This window comes from Crocodylus porosus, unplaced genomic scaffold (genome assembly GCF_001723895.1).
Source record: "Crocodylus porosus isolate Cpor-Errol unplaced genomic scaffold, CroPor_comp1, whole genome shotgun sequence".
Taxonomy (NCBI): domain Eukaryota; kingdom Metazoa; phylum Chordata; order Crocodylia; family Crocodylidae; genus Crocodylus; species Crocodylus porosus.
Window position 1 is genome coordinate 9,101,149 of NW_017728922.1, and position 21,528 is coordinate 9,122,676.

The following is a 21,528-nucleotide window of genomic DNA, read 5'->3' on the forward strand; positions in this document are numbered from 1 at the left end:
TGCACAATTGTTTTCTAAATTAAAAATATAAGTAGCAAATGAGCTCAAGACAGACCTAGAGTGCTTCTGGACAGTTCACAAAGTCTAAAGATGTCAGACTTAGTATTCATTATAAATTATTGACTCTGCTGCCCTTAGAGAAGCAGAAATTTAAATGCATACCAAGACAGAAGGACAAAACTCACGGTAGCAATTTCTTCAGAGAAAGTTTGAGGAAGAGAGGCTGAGGATCCCACTATTCCTACTGCCTCTACTGCACTTATTGCAAGGGTCAACATATGACATCAGTCTTCAGCATGTCAGTCCCAGCACCATTCATGAGCTTTAGACTAAATCAAGAACAAAAATCTTTTTTTAAAGAAGTCTTTGGTAATGGTGCTGAGAGAAATAAAACAGTCCAAATAGTGCCCAGGTAGCACAAAGCAGGATGTTTCCCTAAAGGTTATTTGCATTTCAGTCTTTTTTTTTAATCAAGTCCCTGGGGAGCTGACATTAGGAATAGAACCTGAAGGATAAAGATGATATAGAAGAGCTTTTAATTTTGATTTCTGCTGACTTAACTTTCCCTGTTTCCTTCCCTGAAGGTCTTTTGCTTGCACTCTGGTGCCTTTCAGAAAGGATGTCAATCACCCCAATAAAGTTCCAAGGATGGAATATTTAAATGCAGACTAGCAGCAGACTAGCACTTCTAATGCTCAGATCTTTTGATGCTTTTGGACATAAAATTCTTTATAAATCAGTATAAGCATCAGCATGAGCAAAGGATCCTGCTGGATCCCAATTGATCCAAAAGTCCAAGGCTACTGCACTGGATTCCTGGGCCACACAGACACTTTACAAGAGAGGGATGCTGGCTGAAGAGAGTTGGAGAAATCAGGAAAAGGTTAGTTCAGCGAGTGCATTGTGATTGGGGAGGGTTATGGTATGGGGACTATCTGTTTGCCTATGAGGAAGAAAAGACTCGGTGACTGTCTGAAGAAGAAGGGAATGGACTTCTGAAATGTCTGAAAGGACACATTGGCATTAATGATGTTTGAGCTGGCACACAGGATATTAGAAAGTGGAATTGAAAGATGAAGCCCATTTCACATTTGGAGGGCAGCATATATACACCCTGAGTGGAACACACAAAGAATTATTGCCCAGTGTATCCTGCCTCAGCACAGGGCGCTATACTGAATGATCCCTTGAGGTCCCTTCCAGCCATAAATTCCCATGATTCAATTATTCTGCTCTAATGGAGCATCTATACCGATGATTTGGGTGTTGTTTTCCTGTATCTTTTGCTCCTCCCAATTGATCACATGATCAATATTATTACCCTTAAAGAGTGCTGATCTAAGCAACATGCTGCAGGAAATATAGTTTATTCTTGGATACCCTTAGTTTTAACTTTTTACTTTCTGGTGACCATGAGCAATTTTAGAGCAATGCATGGTCTATGATTTGGGGACTTTTGAGAAAGAACATGTCATGTTGTTCAGCTCTACTCACATTCAAATAAATAGGGTCCCTAAGAGCGATCAGATTCCCACTGTACTAAATACTGTACACACACACAAACACACACACAGAAAAAGGGAGTTCTCTATTCTAAAACCACTTTCAAAATATTTTCTCTAAGTTCCTATTCCTTATTGTAAAAAAGGATCTTAAGAAATAGAGGGTACAGATGCACAGAAGTATATAAGGGTATAGGGTGAAAGTTAGACACATCACTTGCCTGCAAAGTTAATACAAAGCTAAAATTCTCCCCTAGAGACACTCTCCTATTCTTCTTTTCATAAACCTATTTACAAATAAACAGAACTAGGTCATCATAATAGGTAAGTGTATCACTTAAGTGTAGCATGTAAATATTTTTGTCACTGAAAATATATGCATAATAGGCTACAATGTAATAAAAAGTGACTAAAATTCATAGAAATGCTCACAAAAAATGCATAATGGACTTTTTTCCTGAAAAGACATTATTCACAGAATGTGGTAAAATGTAGTAAATTGGGCTTTGTGGAAAAATTGCAAGTCTTCAATAAAAAGACAAAATAGCAATGCTCTTAACACAGCAGGGGATAAAATGAAAAAAGAAAAAAAGTTCCCCTAAAAATAAACATATAAACAAAGAAAATATCTACTGAACTGCAGACATGTACTATACTTGTCCTTCAAAGCAACTGTTCTAAGACATACAAGTAACAGGTTCTTCACTTCATTCTTCTAAACACGAGAGTTAGAGCTTTAAAGTAGGCACCTCAGGATGACTGGAAGGGAGATAGGGCAAGATGAACTAAGTCAACAAGAAAATCTTAACAAAATATTTTTTTGGAATATTTCAATAATCTTCATGGAAAACTGTGAGTTGATGTAAGCTTGACTTCTGAGTCATGTAATGCATTTCATTAAAGCAAGCAACTATGGAAGCTGCAACTGATTCAGATTACACATATTTGAATAACTTCAGAGTAACTGTTTCAGAAGCACTTAAATGACTGCCAGCAGGATTCATGGGCATAATTGTGCAGTACAAATGATACTGGAAAACAGGGACCTAGGATTTTTTCAATAGTGCAATAATTGACCATTTTTGAGTTCCAGATCAAAGGGAGTTAGCACGGTAGAGGGAAAGCAGCTGGCTGGTGGACAGTTTGTAGGAACGGTCTTGGTGGGTTCAACCTGATTCCTTATGGACATGTGCCACAAAAACAACCATTCTGAACAGTACTACTTTGTACCTTTGGTAGTCTCACCAAGTTCGGCAGAGAGTTCAGTGTTATGGAGAATGAAATACTACGTGGAATTTCTCCAGGTTGGGAGTCAGGAAGACTACCATAACTGATGTTGGCACTGGCTAAATAAGGCACTTTGATCATCAGTAATAACACATTTCACTGGCATGAAATTTACCTGGCAATAAATAGTACAGGCTGCTTTAGTCAAATTTGCAGTCACGCAGTCATCCAGAGTCATACCTTCCCGATTCCAATATTACACATGCTAGCAATGAAAATGTTCTCCCGCAGGGTAGCTGGTAATATGGTCTGCAACGTCACAGCTCCATCACAAGGGCATGCATAAGGTGTCCTGCCCTTCAATACTATTTGGGAGTGAAATCTCTACTTGCCAAGAACAGCTGAGCAAGAGTGGAAAGCCATGTCTCACTGCAGTCTGACATTACCTTTTGGGGTCAAAATCTCTGCTCACTTCAACTGGCAGATTAGGAACAGCAGCTAAGATTGTAACAGAAGGATATGAGAGGTCTGCTTAAGTCAAGGTGCTGAACTACTATATGCACAAGTTTTAAAGATCCTTGGGATATTTCTGGTCCTACTGAAAAATTGTGATGTACAGTAAGACTTTTTTGGCAACTGAAGAGAAATCAGTGGTTGGAGGCCTGAAGTCCTCTTAAGTAGCAAAGAGATGCTAAGATCTCTGCATTTAATCCCACATATTGCAGCTCATACATTGCAAGTGCATATGAATGGGTTGCTGCAAAGAAAATAAACAGGGCTGCGGTATCAGTAATCTCTCCCCAAGCTTAATTGTAGGATAAAAGTAAGCGAAGGCATTTATAACATGCTGTGTTACAGGTGGCCTTTTAGTAGGAATATCTATTAATCAGCCACATTATCACTTGTGAGAGAGAGAGATTTGTGTGGGCTTGGGGGAGGGTAAGAAAAAGCAAAGAAAGTAAGAGAGGAAACAACTTACCTGACAGGTGCTCCACGGGAATGAGCAGGCTTCAGCATGACCGTGATGGTAGTGTCAGTTTCATTCAAGGGTGAGTCTGTATCATATTCAGGCATTGAAGGCGCTATGGCAGAACAGACAGCAATAGATAAGTTATCTACTAGTTACGGACTTTGGCTGAAATAGCAACAAAACTAATAATTCTTGGAGTCTGTTCAGCATCTCTCAGCTGAGGTGTCAAGATACTTTAAAAATTTCACCTAGGATGTTTTTAAAGAATTAAGGGACTTGGATGTTCATTTCCCTTAAAAATTAATGGGAGCTGGACATCCAAATCGCCAGTGTGAATTCAAAAACAAAACAAAAACTATTGGCATATTAACTATCTAAGCCTCACTGACCCTATGACATTAGCACCAGTTTCTCCATTACACGAATAGAAAGCACAGCCACCCGGAGATTAAGTGATTTGGTTTAAAATCATGTAGGCTTCATACAAACTTTACAGCTAGAAGTTCAGGGGCTTAGATTGGGTTAAAAATGCTTGTCCCCCCCAACTCAGTAATTAATTAGGTTCTGGGTACCTGATCTGAGGTACAATGGGAGGGGTCAGCAGGATGGGGAGGGTTAGTGACGGGCTGTTTTTAGCCAGTCCCCTCCCCAGACAAAACCTGCCCTCAGTGAACCAACCTCATGATCCTGCCTGCCCTTCCTCCACACCCTGACTTACTTCCATTGGCTCATGGCACTGGTGAATGCTGGTAAAACTGGCACCAGAAGTGGCTTGTGGGGTCAGGGGGTTTGGCGGCTTTGGGAGGACAGGTTGGCCCGAGGAGCAGGTTGTCCAGCTGGGGGTGGAGGGAAGGGCCCAAGGGGCTAAAAACAGCCCTGTGCCAGGGTGGGAGGGGCAGAAGTGCATCCCCAGGGCTAGGACCAGCAGCTGGGCTTTCCCAGCTAGACGGTTGCACTCTAAACGTGTACATTCATTCTTTTAGATTGGTCTGCCTGTACTTAATCTAACTTAGTGTACCTCTGAAATACAGCTAAATTAGATCAAGCTGGCCATTTTTTGACCCACCTAACCTTCCTGCATCTTCTAGACCATTCACAGTTAGATTGACTGAACTACAGATTTAAGTGTTAGGTACACATGAGTGAACTAAGTTAGATCAGGTGGCCATTTTCAATGCAATCTAACCTCCCCCTAATCTCCCTGAATGTCTGTTCATACCCAGAGTGAGTTAGTGGCAGAGCTAAGAATAGAAACCAGGAATCCTAATTCCCATTCTCTAGGAGATACCAGTAATCTACATTTTCTATATCTGAGCTACAGCATTTATTATATGGATCTGAGCTACACAGCTCCTTCACAAGCTGCAAACTACATGGTAAAACAGAATAGATGTCACAAAAAGCACATAGAATTAGCAAAGTCATTTCAACATTCACATTCATAATATTTTGCCTTATTTCTCTGTATTTAAAAAACCCATAAAGGCAATATAGAAAACTCTGCAAAAAAATACTTTTGGAAAGAATGTTATTCATGCACAAGCATAGCACCATCTGCATTTCTTTGTGGTGGGGGGGCAGGGAAAGGGGGTTCCTACCCTATTATGCTGTTCTGGGGCATTTGAGGAAAATGAGATGCATCTTCTTATGAGTTAATTTTTCTACTACTACTTTCTCTCTGCTGCTTCTCTCCCGCTTTCTCCGGACCAAGACCTTGTATTGGTGGACAGCCTTGTGTGTCCCAGTGATCCCCAGAACTATGTCACCTAAGTGTCACATTCCTGGCAGGGTCGGACCTAACAGGAGATTCCAGACAAACCAAGGTCCAACCCCAAGTACTCAATGACATGTCAGGATCTCAACAGCTATAAAGACGGAAGAAGGATAAGGCAAGATGCAGGTCTCCTGTCATCTAAGGTTCTCCCTTACACTGGGTTCAAATCTCTACCATGTCAAGATCATATGGTTGCTGTTTCCATGCACCAGCTTCCTCTCATTAAACCAAGTCATACACAGGCTTGTATCACAGGAAACCATATGCTGTCCTGTACCAAACTCCAAAAGCCCTGTGGCAATAGACAAATGGTGATGGAGATAGGATTAGTAAATCCAGCAGTCTCCAGCCATGAATCTGCATGCAGGTGGTAGTAGCCCAACGGTTGTCTTGCACATGGGCTGAGAAGGGTGCAATTTGGCAAATACTACCATGACTTAGCTGTCCTGTGCAGGATCCTTTATGCTCTCCCCACATGGGAAAGGGTCTAGAAAAGCTGCCCTAAACCTAGGCTGTCTTACCTGCTACTGGCTAGATAACTGTATCAAGTGGAATTATGTTCTCTGTACTCAAAAATATCATCATAAAACAACAGTTTTCACAATGTTTTCACCTTTATGGATAATTAAGAAAATTGATGATCAGAAAGAACTACCATTGTCTACAGGGAACTAGTGAGATACAGCATCAATACTGCAGATCTGAGTGAGACAAGGTGATGGGATAAGGGTCAGCTGAGGGAAGATGGTGGAGGCTACATGTTGTTCTTGTAGGAGAAACTGAACCAGGACAGACATATTCACAAGTGTCAGCCTTACCATCATGAATTGGCCCATCAGTCAACTTACCAAGCTCCCTATGCGCATTAACAAACATCTTTTGATCCTCTGTCTTAAGATCAGAAACAACCAGTATGTCACTGTTATCAGTATGTATATCCCAACACTTGATGCTGTTGATGTCAAAGAACAGTTCAATTCCAACTTGAGCATGTTCTGACTAACATCTGCAAGGAGGACAAAATCATCTCCTTGGTATTTTCAATGCCAGGATTGGACATCACCTGGAACTCTGGAGTGGCACCATTGGGAAGGAAGGAGTAGGGAAAGCCAAATCTAATGGCATCCTTGCCCTGAGCAAATGTGTGGAGCATCGTGTTGCCATCACAAATACCATTTTCAGACAGAGAGACACATATAGACATCTGGAGACACCTTCACTCTAAGCACTGGCACTGCTTTGACTATGTTATTGTTAAAGCCTATAGTCAAATGGATGTTTGTATCATATGAACCACATGAGGAAGCATGAGTAAGGAACCACTGGTGCCTCCTTAATTTGGGGAGAGGGCACCCACAGAAGCCACCAATGGTGGCGGCCTTGTCGGGGGCGGCACCAGCCTTACCAACAGCATCAGTGTCAGCCATCGGTGGGGCACCAGCCCAATCAGGGGAGGCATGTGCACCCCATATCAGTCACCTATTTGAGGATCCAATGACTGCTGGACAGATAAAAGTCATGTCTTATCCATTAAGAACATTCATTTCAGAGCATTAATGCTCCAAAACACTGAAAAAAGCTAAAAGCAATGTGAAGAGCACTCAATACCAAATCTCTTCAAGATTCTTGAGGTCTGTAATGATGTCCAATAATGTCCCCATGGAAAGTTGTCTTCTCTGTCTCCAAACAAAGGCAACACTACAGAACATTGAGGGGTTTAAAACTGCCATGCATATGGCTGATACTGAATCCATTGGCTATACCACACATTGACACCAAAACTGGCAATGAGCATGATACTGAGATCCTTGACCAGGAGTAAATGGCTCATTCTGTTTGGCAAGATGACACCATTTCAGCAGAAGAAGACTCATCAACTCCTCAAAGTTAAAACTCAAAAATCAGTGGCCGCAAGATAAAGCTGAGGAGATCTAGTTCTTTGCTGACAAACAAGATGTGCATAGCTTTTTCTGGCAACAAAAGCAATCTATGGCCTAACTTCCCACAGTCCTATGTCCCTGCAATTGTAGGATGGCTCAACACCCCTCAACGGCAATGGATCTGTCTAAGCAAGATGGAAAGACCACTCTGAGGCACTCCTGAACTGTGACTGTACTGTGGTGGATACCACCATCAAATCTATCCCCCAGCACTCTGAAAAGGGACCCCCTCACCAACCCTCCTATCCTAGAAGTCTCATGTGCCATCAAGGAAACCAAGAACAACAAGACTACTGGACTGAACGGCATCCCTGCTGAAATCTACAAGGTTGGCAGCAAGGAACTGGTACTGAGACTCCACAGATTTATTCTGTGAATTTGGAACACTGAAGAAATCCCTGGATACCTAAGGAATACCAACGTCATGACTATCTTCTAGAAAGGAGATAGGTCTGTGTGTGGGAACTATGGAGGTATTTCCCTCTTTTCCACAACAGGGTAAATCGTATCGCGTATCCTTCTGAACTGTTTTCTACCTCTTGGTGAGGTAGTCCTGCCAGAATATCAGTATGGTTTCAGATCAACCCATGGGGCCATTGACATGATCTTTGTTGCCCATCAGATCCAAGAAAAGTGTTGGGAACAACATCAGAACCTGTACATGGCCTTTATTGACCCTTACTAAGGCTTTTGATTCCATCAATCGCATAGCCCTGTGAAAAGTACTGACCATATTTGGATGTCCTGAAAAGTACATCAAGGTCCTGACATTTCTCTATGCCCAGATGACTATGACCATTATTTGTAGCAGATTGGAGACAGATCCCTTTGTCATCCAAACTGGGGTCAAGCAAAGATGCATCAATGACCCAACACTGTTCTTCATTTATTTGACTGTCATCCTGGTTCTCATAATGAGCACCTTCCTTCCAGAACTGACACTGAAAATCATACAGTGGAGGGCTATTCAATATGAGATGTTTTTGCTCAAAGACCAAAGTATTCAAAACAACCATTCTTGACCTTCAACTTATTGATGACTGCACTATTCTTGTGCATGCTGAGGAAAACCTTCAGGCTGCACCAGATCTCTTTGGAAAAGCTACCAAACTTCGAGCCTCCATCTCAATATTGAAAAAGCTGAAGTGCTTTATCATCCTGCCTCAGGTCATGGAAGTGACCAGCCAGCTCCAAATTACCATAGAGGAAAAGACCCTAGATTTGGTTGAGCACTTCCACAACCTTGGCGCCCACCTCTCTCAAAGAGTGAACATTGATGAGGAGATTGAGCACAGCGTGCAAGTGCCTCCTTTGGGGAAGTGCTTCAGAAAGACACCAAGATCCACGTCTATAATGCTGCCATCATCCCTACTCTCCTCTATGGATGTGAAATGTAGGTGATCTATCTTCATCATCTCTAGAGCCTGGAGAGGCATCACCATCAATGCATCAAGAAAATCCACATCAAATGGGAAGATCACCACACAAATACCAGCATCCTTGCTGTAGTCAATGTTAGCAGCAATAAACCAGTGATCGTGAAGCGCCAATTTCACTGGACTACACATTGTATGCGAATGCCTGACACTCAACTCCCAAAACAAATGTTCTACTCCCAGCTTAGCAGCAGCCTGAAGTCTCATGACATGCCAGCGTGCAGGAGGTATGTGGCATTGTGCCACTTCTGGGGCACCAGCAGCAGGGTGCAGAGCCCAGTCCACAGTGGCAGTCACCTCCACCCCACACACAGATCTGGGGGGCACATGCCGCCTGTGCCTGCTCCAGGGGTTGCGCACAGAGGCAAGAACCCCCCACGTACCCTAGATGGGCTGCATGGGCTCCAAGCATCCCACGACCCACCACAGTACCCTATACACTCCCCACTGTGGGGCCCTGGATCTGCCCCCTCCCCCACCTTCCCACTCCTTCCCATCCACACATTTACCTGCTGGGTGCTGCGACACACACAGGCAGGCAGGGCTGAGTTCCTGGCTGCCTGCAGGCTCTGGCTGCTCATCTGTCTCTGTGTACCCCTTCCCCCTGCTCCAGCCACCCAGAGCCCGAGCCTGGGCTGCCTGCATTTGAGGGGGCTAAGCCCTGTTAGCGCTGGCCTTCTGCTGCCTATGGTGCTACTTAGTATGCATTGGAGCAGACTCAATTAATCAAGACCGCAACAAGTCTGCTGGAGTATGCTAATTAGCACACCCCAGCAGCCTCTGTGCCATGTGTAATCAGTGTCCCCACATTTCAAAATGGCGAGGGGTGGGATTTAACTAAAGCTTATCAAATGAGCTTCAGTTAAAGCACCCCCACTACCATTTTGAAGCACAGGATGCTGGATACACGTGACGCTCCAGGCTCTTTAATTAGAGTGGCTCTCAGAGCCACTTTAATTAAGGCACCCTAAAGCACCACCCCCCTCAACCCAGACCATGTGTTTAGATTCCCTTTAAGTAAAAAAAAATGTGGGAAGATTATGCACAAAAAATGGTATACAAATAGCATAGCTTTATTCAGTGCTGCTGTTAACTCAGAAAAGTAACTGAAAACTGCATTGCAGGAGGTCCCGTACTTAATCTCTCCCAGTGACTATCAGATCAGGTAATCCTGTTTACAAGTGTAAGAAACTGAAAACTGTCAGAAAAACTGAAAACTGGTTTCTGGTACTCAATCTGCCACTGAATAGCTGTACACCCTTGTGCAAAGTATTTTTTTATGCCTTGGATTTCTCATTAATAAAAACTGATGAGGTGACAGGGATTGTGAGTTCTCATACAACCTATAAGCTACTTTATATCAGGGAACTAATAATAATTATTCTTACACATTTAAATAAATGTCACCTATATTATTTTAATTTGTAATCCAGAGTTTTCCAGAGATGCCAACTAGTGATTGATTATACAGCATCTAGCATATACATAATAAAGCCTGTTCCTGCCACAAATACTTCAATATCACTTAAAGACAACACATACATAACAAATGAGTAAAACCAATTACATCCTGTGGAGGGATTAAGAAAGAGAATTACGGTTGATTCAGAGTAATCAATATTTTCATTAGTTATTATGAACTGAATACTAGACATACAAGCTTTCTCTTCTACTTAAGATTAAACAGCTGTGTGCTATCTCAGCAAAAATTAGCCTTTTAATGGTGCCTACTCTAAAATAAAATAATTACTACATAGCTCAAGCTACATCAGCCCTGCTGATGTAGGGCTTAAGTTGGCTCCCCTCAGTGCTATTTTACTTCCAACTTCAGTGGGAGCTGAACTGGGCCCCTACTTCTGAAATACACACATACAAATTCAGGTTCCACCAAGATGCATCCTTAGCATTAAGAAGGCATTGCAGGTAGAAATATAATAGTTATTAAAACCCAACACAAAAATACTTTTCCTCCCACACTGTATTTCTTGGGCATTGGTCTTAATTCAACCTTAATTTAAGTTAGAAGTAAAGAAGTGACCATGCAATGAGATGATCTAATTTAGGGACTATGTCATTGTCTTCAGGAAATCCCTGGACATGTTGAAGACACACTGAGCTGAGCCTGAGCAGAGCATTTACACAGACTAGTAACTGTGTGGGCTGCTTTCTAATATAATTTAAGTGTTCACTGAAGACTAAAACAAAAGAAAGGAGAATCAGAAAGGAGGGGGTGAAGCGTTATCATTATAGCGTTATTTCATTTTTCTGTTGCTGCAACAAGCATATAAAACAGCAGTGAGCCCACACAGAAGGTAACAGTCTCTATAGATGCTGCTTACTGTTATTCTAGCTCAACTGACAGAGGTCTTAGCTATTTTTCTCAATGTCAAACCAGAAATCTAAGTGATAATGAGTGGAAAAAAGTTTAGAGTTTCCTTTCTTGATGTTTCCACTTTCATATACACCCAGAAACTTAGCAACTTCTTTATAACAAAAGACCTGTGGAAGTAATACATTGTCATGTACTATTTCTTATGATTGGCAACTAGGGCAACTATGATTTCAAGCACTGCTACTGCCTCAACACATCTACACAATAAAGGGCCAGATTCAACTTACTGGGCATAGAAAATGGACTTAGCTAACTAAATGTGATTCTATTCTACCCCATCGAAGTCCTGAAAACTTATTAATGCATCCACTTTTATAAATCATTCATCTTACCCTTAAAATGAAGCCACAAAAAAGACACACGGAAGAGGAAGACCCACCCACTTTTTTTTTGTATTAACTGTTTTTCAGTGACTTAAGCGTGCGAATAGAATCATACTTAAGTGTCAATGTTCACCTGGGTGTGTTACAGGTGGAATAGAATCTGACTCTAAGTTTTCATATTCAAGATTTGTGTTAAACTTCCTACATATCCATGTTTGTGTTTTACTGAATAAAATGAGGAGGATGGGTAAACAGAAATTCCTAAAATGTTATGTTTTTAAAGTGCTGGGGAAGAAACAGGGTAAGTACGGTGCCTCAGTGTTGTCATATTTAGAAATCTCTTCATAGGTCCATCTTAGTGCTCTGTTCTTCTCCATTCCCCTCCTGTCCCCCTTCTTATGTTCATCTAGTATATGTCTTCTCTGCTTTTCTGTAATCACAAGAGCCTTCTCTTTTCATCCCCTATTCACTTTAACCACATTCTTGTACTTGGCTGTCTCAGACTGTATTTTCTCCAGCCTTTTTTATAAAATAATATTGCCTGTCCCTGTTGTGCTCTTCCTCTCATATTAAGTCAGTAGCTGTACTTCCAACGTGGAGGTATTTTGAAGATATAAGGGCATATTTTTAAAGGAGCATCCTAAACCAGACACCGTGCCACTCACAGTTGTGGGACAAACAATTTCAAGGGCCAAATGATGTAATCTAACACATTAATTACATCTGTAAAACAGGTATTATCCATTGTTGTTATTTGCAATCCAGTTGAACATGGATACCTGGCTGGGATTGAGGCCCTTTAAAAATTTGGTCCACAGCCTTTTTATATGAAGCACTAAATAAAATATTATTGTTCTATTAATTTGCTTGCTTTGCTTCTGTAAAGGACCAAGCTGAGGTCAGTCTTCCTTTCTTCCTCCTCCAGTGTAGTACCTGAAATTTTAGTTGCAATCCGGGTTGTGATGGGAGGTCCGAAGCCCTTCACTGTGCTGGCTTTGATGGTGAACGAATAGGTAGTCCCTGGATATAACCCTACAAAGAGGTGGTGAGTTTCATTCCTTAGTTTGAAGACCTTTCCCCTCTGGCTGGACAGGTCAGCAGTGGGATCCAGAGACCCAACAGCCTTGTATGTAATCTGAAAATGAAGAACAGGGAGAGTCAGGGTGCTAATATCAAATGAATTTCAGGAAATTCATCCTTCTGCTCCCTACTGAGCTGTCTCTAAGCTAGGGATGGAGGAAAAAGAATGGATGTGGCCTCACTTTCATTAGTGAATGGGGTTTATATTTAGATGCTGGCAAATGTGACAACTTTTTCAAGCTTTTCCAACCACATATCTTCTCTTCCATTACCAACAAATTAAGGCTGCAGTATAAACTGATTTTGAGAAGTGGATGAAAGAAACATATGGGTTTTTCCCCCTGTTCTTTGGGCAATCACAGAATTTTGCCAGGCAAATTAAAATTGACAGCAAAATGTGCAAATGTTTCAAGAAAATTTATGATATAATTCCCTATCTTCTTCCATTCCATTATATTATGGAGGATTCATGAGGTAAAGAAGGACAAGTTTCTAATGGAGTCCTTCTTTTCCTGGCTAAAGCTTTGAATAAAACCCCACTGAAGTCAACGGGAGTCTTTCTGTTGGCTCCAATGGTCTTTGGATTATACCCTAAAACAGTGGGAAATCTTGGGTAAGAAGGAGTATTTTGTAAAACATGAAGCTACTACTATGAAGTCATTAAACAAATGCCCTTCTCTTCCTTCCTACAACTTTGAGACTGATTTTTTATTTTTCCTGTGCTTGTCCTTGGTTTCCAGGACTTGTGGATGGTGCTTTCCTTAATTTCCACCTCAGAAAGCTGGCAGCAGGGTACAGATACAGAGAGATATTCATGAGTATATATATTGCCAGTACTAACACGCCTTTAAAGAAAGAAAAGCCGAAAGCACAACTTTGAAATTCTGCCTGAATTCCATTATGCTTACCAATGGCAACTTTGTTGATATACAGACACTTGGAGATAAAACTCATGACTTATTTACCAGCCAATCCCATCCTTATGTTCTAAATTCAATCCAAAGGCAGCTCAATTTCAACTCAGCTGTCAATATAATATACCAAGTTCTCCTGTATCCCTCACCTTTCCTGATATTACAGGATCCTCACTTATTTGTAATGAAACACTATGAATAAATCAATGTATGTTAATATAGCAAGTCTTCAATTTTTCATGAAGGGCTTTGCAGGAATCCAATTCCTAGTCTTGCCAGAAAGAGTCTTTGAAAATTTTAAGTCACTTGTTTTATGACAGGAGGAGAATGCTACATTTGGAAGAAAAAATAAATATATAATGAAAAAAAGGAGACTATAATAACAGCCCAGGAAAGCCACAGAGGTCGGGTCCTACTGATACTCCAAAGACGATGTTTGAACACAGCTATTTGGACAGAAGTAGATCATATGAAACATATGGCAGATACACAAGACTAGGCAGGATTACAAAGAAGAAGTGAATTCCACCCTGGTTCATAATAATACAGATTAGCAAAATCAAAGTTGTTCTAGTTAACCAGCATCTCAATCTTTATGTCGAAAGCCCACTATTTTTAATGGAATGATGTCTTTGTTTTTAAATGCTATTTACAAAAAAACCCAAACAAACAAAAAAAAAGGCTACACAGACTCAGGTCTCGGCGCAAAGTTCTTAAAAAAAGCTATAGAGATGCTGGCAATACAATTCTTAATACACCGTGAGGGGAATATGATTACAATTGCCTTAGCAGCAATACATTTTAAGATCAGGAAGGGAAGAGGCATTTGGTTAAAAAATATCCTTACATTTTGCCATGGATGTGACAAATTAAAAAGAAAATAGTACTCATTCAGTTTTCAGTTGCGAGTGGCATGTGTGAGAATAATTCACTGTGCCTTGGTGTTCTGTTTGCACTATGATAATGAAGAAATAGCATTTTTAGAACAGTCTTTGGAAGATTAGACAGATTAGAAATTTGTGAACAACATAAAGAACTTTCCAACTCTACCTCGATGAAAATCATGCCACTATGACTATTCAGGAAAAAATGCAAATTCAGCAACTGGTTTCAGTACAAGTCTTAGTAGATTGAACAAGTGGAGCAACTCAGTTCACACAAACTATCACAGTCTCACCAGGAGGCAGTGCCATTAGCTGAATTTACGAAGATGTACATAGAAGCATACAAATGTTTACAGTGCAGCTACCTTTGAACTGTGGATAAAGGTGCCAGTCAAACCAGCAACCTCCACCAGCACTAAATTAGCTTTAAAACTGTTTTACCTTATCAACACAAAGAAGTCATTAGATCATTAAGGTGAATGAAACTCTGGCAATATTTTCAAGAACAAAAAGAAAGTCATGGAGACTTGCAAATCAGCTGCTGCTTGTCATAGTCTAAAGCAAGATTTGAATAACATATTATGACGTTTGGATTCTAGCTGAGATTAATCCAAATTTCAGTAGTCTTAGCAAGGAGTGGTAAGGAGTGATGGTGTGTTTCAGATTCTTGACCTATAGTTGGGCAAGTTAAAGTAATAAGCCCTGACAAAAAAATGTAGATCCAAATCAGGAGTTGGTATTTCCCAAAGATTTCAGAGAAGTAATCCCTAGAAATGAAAGTTTTGATAAAGGGATCTCTCAAAAGAAAGTGGGTAAGACAGCTTATTGTTGGTAGTATAGTAGCCTTTAAGGCTGCGTCCAGACAAGCAGACACATGTGATATGTGACACTGCAGACCCGCCTGCGGCATCACACACTGCACCTGAAGGTGTTCCCCACACTGCTACTTTGCAGTGCAGTGCGTGAACCCCATTCAGCCCTGCGAGAGATATAAATTTAAAGCTACACAACATGTGCTCTGATGATTTTCTCCACTAACTCCTCCATCCTATTATCTTACGTATTAATAGGGTGACCTTATGCCCTGGACAGTCCCAGATTTTGGAGGCTGTCTCAGTGTCCCAGCCACTGGAGAAAATTGAAGCAAAAGGCCTGAATTGGCAGAAACCCACCCACACATGTGGCTCTTGAGTCAGGAGTCAGGCATGTGCAGGTTGGTTCATGCCAATCAGGGTCTTTTGCTTCAATTTTCTCCAGGGAGCCCAGCCAATGGGCTGCTCCCTGGTTTGGAGTTCACTGGACTGTGAGCAGAGTCACTTGAACAGCAGAGTTGGGGGAGAGGTTTATGCAGGGAACTGGGGGATCAGGGCTGTGTGTGTGTGTGCGCATGTGCACATGCATCTTCATGCATGTGTTCACGTGTATATGTACTGGCATCCCCAGGCACCATCCCCCACATTCCAGATTTTCTTACGCTGTCACATATTTCCCTCAAATATTATGGTCGCCCTATTTATTGGACTTCATCTTCAAAGAATTCAGGCTCTTTGCTTCTACTGCTTTGTACAGAAAATCATTTTCTAATTTACTAATAGTAAGCAACTTTCTTCCAATTTCCAGTCTAAACTGTGACCAGTTTATACCAATTTGACTATATACCAATACCATCTCTGGTGGACTACAACAGCAACCAGACTCCATTTCCCTGAAAGCTGATGGGAAAAGGGGAAGGGGAGGTGATCTGGGGTTTGCACGCATAAATCAATGGTCAGGAGAGAGTGCACAGTAGGTCTGTGTGAAGCAGCTAGTATTTGCTTTGAATTCGGATTTGGCCAATTCGGGGGACAGTGATTCAATTAGGTGATTCAAATCACTGTCCCGAATCAATTCAGTCAAATCTGATTTGGAGATTTGGCTCCTGCTGAATCAGCTGAATCTCTGAATCACACAGGCCCATTCCCCACTCACTCTCACAGCCCACGCCCTCCCCCCATGGCTGCCCTACCTGCCCCAGCTCCCGGTGCTTTAAAAAAAACAAACCAAAAAAGCCTGAACTCACCGGCTCCTGCCTGGCTGGGGTGGGGGACAATCTCCACTGCCCCCCACTGCCCCATGCTGCCTGGAGGGCTCTGCAGAAGCCCCCAGAAGCCCCAAGGCCACTGCAGCAGCCAGTAAGTCAGGGGAGGTTTTCTTAAAGGGCCGAAGATAAGGTGGCCAGGGAGGCCATGGGGGAGGGGCTGAGGGGGTGGGGCCTAGCAGGGGTCCTCCCATGGTCCCCTCCCCACTCCGCCAGCCTCCACCCCCCGCCCTCTACTTACCAGCATAGAGCCTGGGTCCAGCTCCCTGCTGCAGCAGGTGGGGACTGCCTGAATCACTGAAGCTCTCCGAATCGATTCATAGAGCTTCAAAATCGATTTGGACCTCTTAATTGGTCCCCTGATTTGATTTGGATTTGGAGATTTGGCCACTGAATCAGGCTGAATCTCCTCCAAATTGAATCAACACACGAAGCTTCACATAGTTTTAGTGCACAGGAGTGGCAGCAGATGCAGCTGGCAAGACACATGGCAGAGACCCAGGAGCTGCAGAAGGGTGATCTTGAGAGGCTGCAGCTAGTAAGGCCTGTGGCAGAGATCTGGGAGCTGCAGTAGGGCTGACTCAGTGAACCACAGTGGTGGGGCTCAAGTGCAGGGCCCAAGTGCACTGCAGGGCTGATTCTGTGAGCCACGGCAGTGGGGCCCAGGCTCAGCACCTGGGTGGTAACTGCGTGCCCAGTGAGACTGAAGACTGATTTGAGGGCTGTTCAGAGTTCAGGGTGAGCTCAAGGGTTCCTCAGTGTAAATATTCCAGGGTTAGTGTTTTTACTTGTTACCTTACTTGTTACTGAAAGCTTTTACCACTGAGCGACTTGCCTATCCGCCCGTTATGTTTATTTCAAGTATATGTACCTCAATGTTTAATTGCCTACTATGTTTATCTGAAGTGTATGCATTCTAACAATTAACTGGTGCATTTCCAATCTCTTAAGCCCATTGGCCTATCACCCTAACACAGTACACCACACATATATCTTGAGAATTCCTCATTGGCTCCTATGTGGTCTCTGGGGTACACTACATATCCTTTAAATAAACTAGCTCTTCTCTTTCCTTGGCCATAACTATTTAATTTTACATAGTATCTTTCATGGAAAAAGGAACATTTGGTTTCTGCTGGATATTACACAAACAACCTAGATTATATGTTCACCCATGGTTTTCCACAAAGTTATTTGTAGATCATCAAATTGACTTAATGTACGGACAAATCTTGACATAATAGACTCCTATGGTGACTGACTGGCATACTCACACCTCTTTTTCTTAGGATTACTCCCACAGTAAGGAAGGAAACAGCTCATATTTATTTTCACGATAAATCCAAAGTGTTTTTCATGTTACTGTTGTACCAGAAGCACTGCAACTGATTTTAAACCAAGTAGAGCATGGTCAACATAGAAAGCATTTGTGAAATAAATCAATCGGTCCACTTCTTTCAAAAACAACTAGATGAACACAAAACACCATGTGAAAGAAAATTGTGGCTCCCCCCTTCAAAACTTAGAGTGAATAAGAAAAATACCCAATGATGTAACCAGTGAGACTATGGAAATGTCTCCAAAGGAAAAATGAGTTCTGTTTCAGGAGTAATTTAAAAATGCACTGTCACATACCTAGAGAAGAATCATAATAATTTCGGGATAACGCACGAACACTGAAAAAAATAATTGCCCCTCTAATTTGTAAGCTGAGTACTTTCTTGTTCAAAGTGTCAAACTATCCTATTATGACTCAAACATGAAACAATGATTTAGAAAACAGAGTGTTCTGATTACTATTCTCAGTCACTGATTTGATTATCTAAACAATAAAATATAAAAATGAAATATAAGTTAATAACATTTATATTATTGTGTGTTTTGACATGTCATCATGTTGTGCAGTAGTACCATTTATGCAACAAAGTAATGTAAAAAAAAAAAAGTTAACTGAAATTAAAATAAAAATCTAAGCATGAGGCAAAATTTCAGAATTTTTCCAAAACAACTCCTCGTTTACAGGAAATAATTGAAAAAAGAAAACAAGATTTTCACTATAATTTGGAATGAAAACAGTTCAGAACATCCATCTCAGGGTGTTCAGTAGTATTCTGAAAGGTTTCAGTGAGCTCAGTGTTCTCTCTACACCAGACAGTGGTGTGATCCAGAATACGGTTTTACTACCACAAGAGTTTTTGGTGGCAGTGCAAAAACTAAAGACTGGCTACCAGTTGGTGGCCCCAGGTAAAGGCTCCCCCAGTGTGGTTCCAACCACAATTGTTAACAGTTCATTCACAAATACAGTATAGAAAAAGGGAACATAAATGAAATCTACGTTTTCTTCAGAGTCAATTTATCTGAGATAATTCATTAATTCGTAAAGCAACATTAAGTATTAGAATTGGAATAATAGGAAGGTTAACAACGAGCTGGAATAAGAAAGTAACAGTCATGCTCCCAGGACAGGAGGAGGTATGGGCTACTGAGTCAAATCTGACTGGATGAGAAATTTATTTTGAAGACAAATCAAGGGAAATCAAGGGAAATCCAGGCTCCAGTCAGTTTAGCTTATGGCTAAGCTGTGCACAATAGGGTACGCTCAGTCCAAGTCCTGCACGTGTACATAATTCACACCATCAGGAACCAGTTCAACAGAACATGTTCAGCCCCTCAGGAAAAAGATGCCAACTTCAAAGTATGTTTGCATGTCTCATTTGCAAATGTCCAGTGACACTGTCAGTGTGTTAAATTTTACAACAGACTCATTTTTAAAGGACAGTGTAAAGATGTGCTAGAGTGAGCAGATGTTTCCCTTCCCTACTAGTTCAGTGGCACAATACAACTTTCCAGTCTACTTAACCTCAGTTAAATGTCTTCCTCTCCAATTAAACAGAAATAATAGCCTGGATTTTTTCCTCCCCCAGCCCCCATTCTCTGTAAGAGCTTGTAATACATTAAACACAACTGCACCAGAATTGCAAGCTTTACAGAGTCTCAAGTCAAGTAAGGAACTTTTTAATGCATGCACACATGCACAAAAATCAGATTACTATGGTAAAGAAGGGTCTGAATAAACACCTGGGATCTATTTAGCTTCAAATTCTGGATAAGTTCAGATCCAAAACTTGATTTTATCAGTAATTCTTATTTCCATAATACACTGAAACATTCCTTCAACTTGAACTTTGGCCAAGTTCTGATCTGGATTTTTCTGGCTCAGAACCAACTCTGATTAACAGGCACCTGTTTCAGAGCTTAACAAGGGTTGACCTTGTTCACTAGAGGCCTACATTGTTCCAGTTCTAGCAATACCTGTACCTCTGACCTTTTTCCAGTTATTGCATGTCCTCCCTTGAGGTGCAAAACCTCTTGCCTTCACCTGTTCTGCAACGGAATCTCATCCCATTCCTCAACCAAATTCTGAATATAATACCACCCTGTGCACCAACACTGATAACTAAGAAGGTCCAATGGGACTGGGTGACCTGTCTGACTTTCCCTTACAATATTACAAGCAACTCCCATGTCCTCCACAGGCCCAAAGTTAACTCAGCATTTTCATAGAAAGTGAACTCATTAGTAAGTGTCACCAGTTGTGCAAAACCTTCATAAACATGGAGAAAATCCTATAGAATAGGGCTGCGCAAAGCTTCAGGTGCTGATTTGCTTCAGAGGAGATGTGGCCCGATTCAGCGGCTGAATCCCCAAATCTGAATCAAATCAAGGGACCAATAAAAAGGTCCAAATCAATCTGAAGCTCTCCAAAGCTTCAGAAAAGATTTGGAGCACTTTGATGATTTAGGCAGTCCCTGGTGGCTTCAGCACGGAGCTGGAGCTGGACTTGGAGGTGGTAAATAGGGGGGGGGGGGGGGGCTATAGGGGGGCCTCTGCCAGGCCCCATCCCCTACCTGCACCCAGCCCCCTGGCCACTCCCCAAGCCCTGCCATGGCTGTCCTGCTTGTCCCAGCTCCTGGTGCTTTAGAAAACAAACCACTCACTGGGTGCTGCCAGGTGGGGGGGACAATCCCCACTGTCCCCCACTGCCCCACACTGCATGGCAAGCTCTGCACAAGCTCCCTGACCCCAACCCCTGCTGTCCCAACCTCTCACCATGGTTGCCCTGCCCATCCCAGCTCCAGCCCTTTAAGAAAAAAATAACTTAAAAAAACCCCTGGGACTCACTAGCTCCTGCAGTGGCCTCAGAGCTTAAGGGGGCTCGTGGAAGAGCCCCCCATGTGGTACAGGGCAGCGCGAGGGAGGGCAGCGGGGATCACCCAGGGTTTTTGTTTTTCTTAAAGGCCCAGAGCTGGTGCAGGCAAGGCAGCCATGGGGAGGCTGGGGTGGGGGCAGGGCCCCCCACGCAACATGAAGCAGTGGGGGGCAGTGGGGATTGCCTCCTGCCCGGCAGCACCTAGTGAGTTGGGGCTTTTTTCCATAAAGTGCTGGGACCTGGGGCGGGTAGAACAGCTATTGCTGGGCTGGGAGAGAGGGCAGGGGATTGGCCCGTGTGATTCGACGATTTAGCAGCAGCCGAATCTCCAAATCAGATTCGGCCAAATCGATTCAGGATAGTGATTCGAATCGCTGAATCAAATCACTGCCCTCTGAATCGGCTGAATACAAATCTGAAGCAAATACTAGTCACTTCGCACAAGCTGAATACAGAACTAGTAACTGAACTAGGAATCATGAGTTCCCACACTGACCCTTATTTAAAAAAAAAATCTCAATTTCCCAGTTACCTCTCAGAGAATGTATGTGTCCTGTGTGTAAAGTTTTTGACTCCACACTTCAAAAAGAATATTTTTTTAAATTGACATGTTAATGGCTGCTTTCAGTCATGTCTTGGGCATGTCTATATCTTAGGGCACTTACACAAGTTACATTTTTGCATGATCAGGTCCCTGAAAATTCTCTACAGTTGTGAAATAACACATGTGCATGGCTGCAGAGTACTTTTACAATGGCCTATCCTGTGAAAAATAAACCTCATATGAAATCAGGTAGTA

The 21,528-nt window shown here is 42.1% G+C and overlaps 1 protein-coding gene across 1 annotated transcript in view; it reads right to left on the minus strand.

Annotated features, from left to right (window-relative positions):
* The window catches only part of PTPRT (protein tyrosine phosphatase, receptor type T), a 587,995-nt gene that overhangs the window by 162,621 nt on the left and 403,846 nt on the right, over positions 1–21,528 (minus strand). The window contains exons 10-11 of the mRNA XM_019539805.1: positions 12,498–12,699; positions 3,709–3,811 (exon numbers count right to left, since the gene is read on the minus strand). Of these exons, the coding sequence (XP_019395350.1) occupies positions 3,709–3,811; positions 12,498–12,699 (305 nt within the window). The remainder of the gene's footprint in view (positions 1–3,708; positions 3,812–12,497; positions 12,700–21,528) is intronic.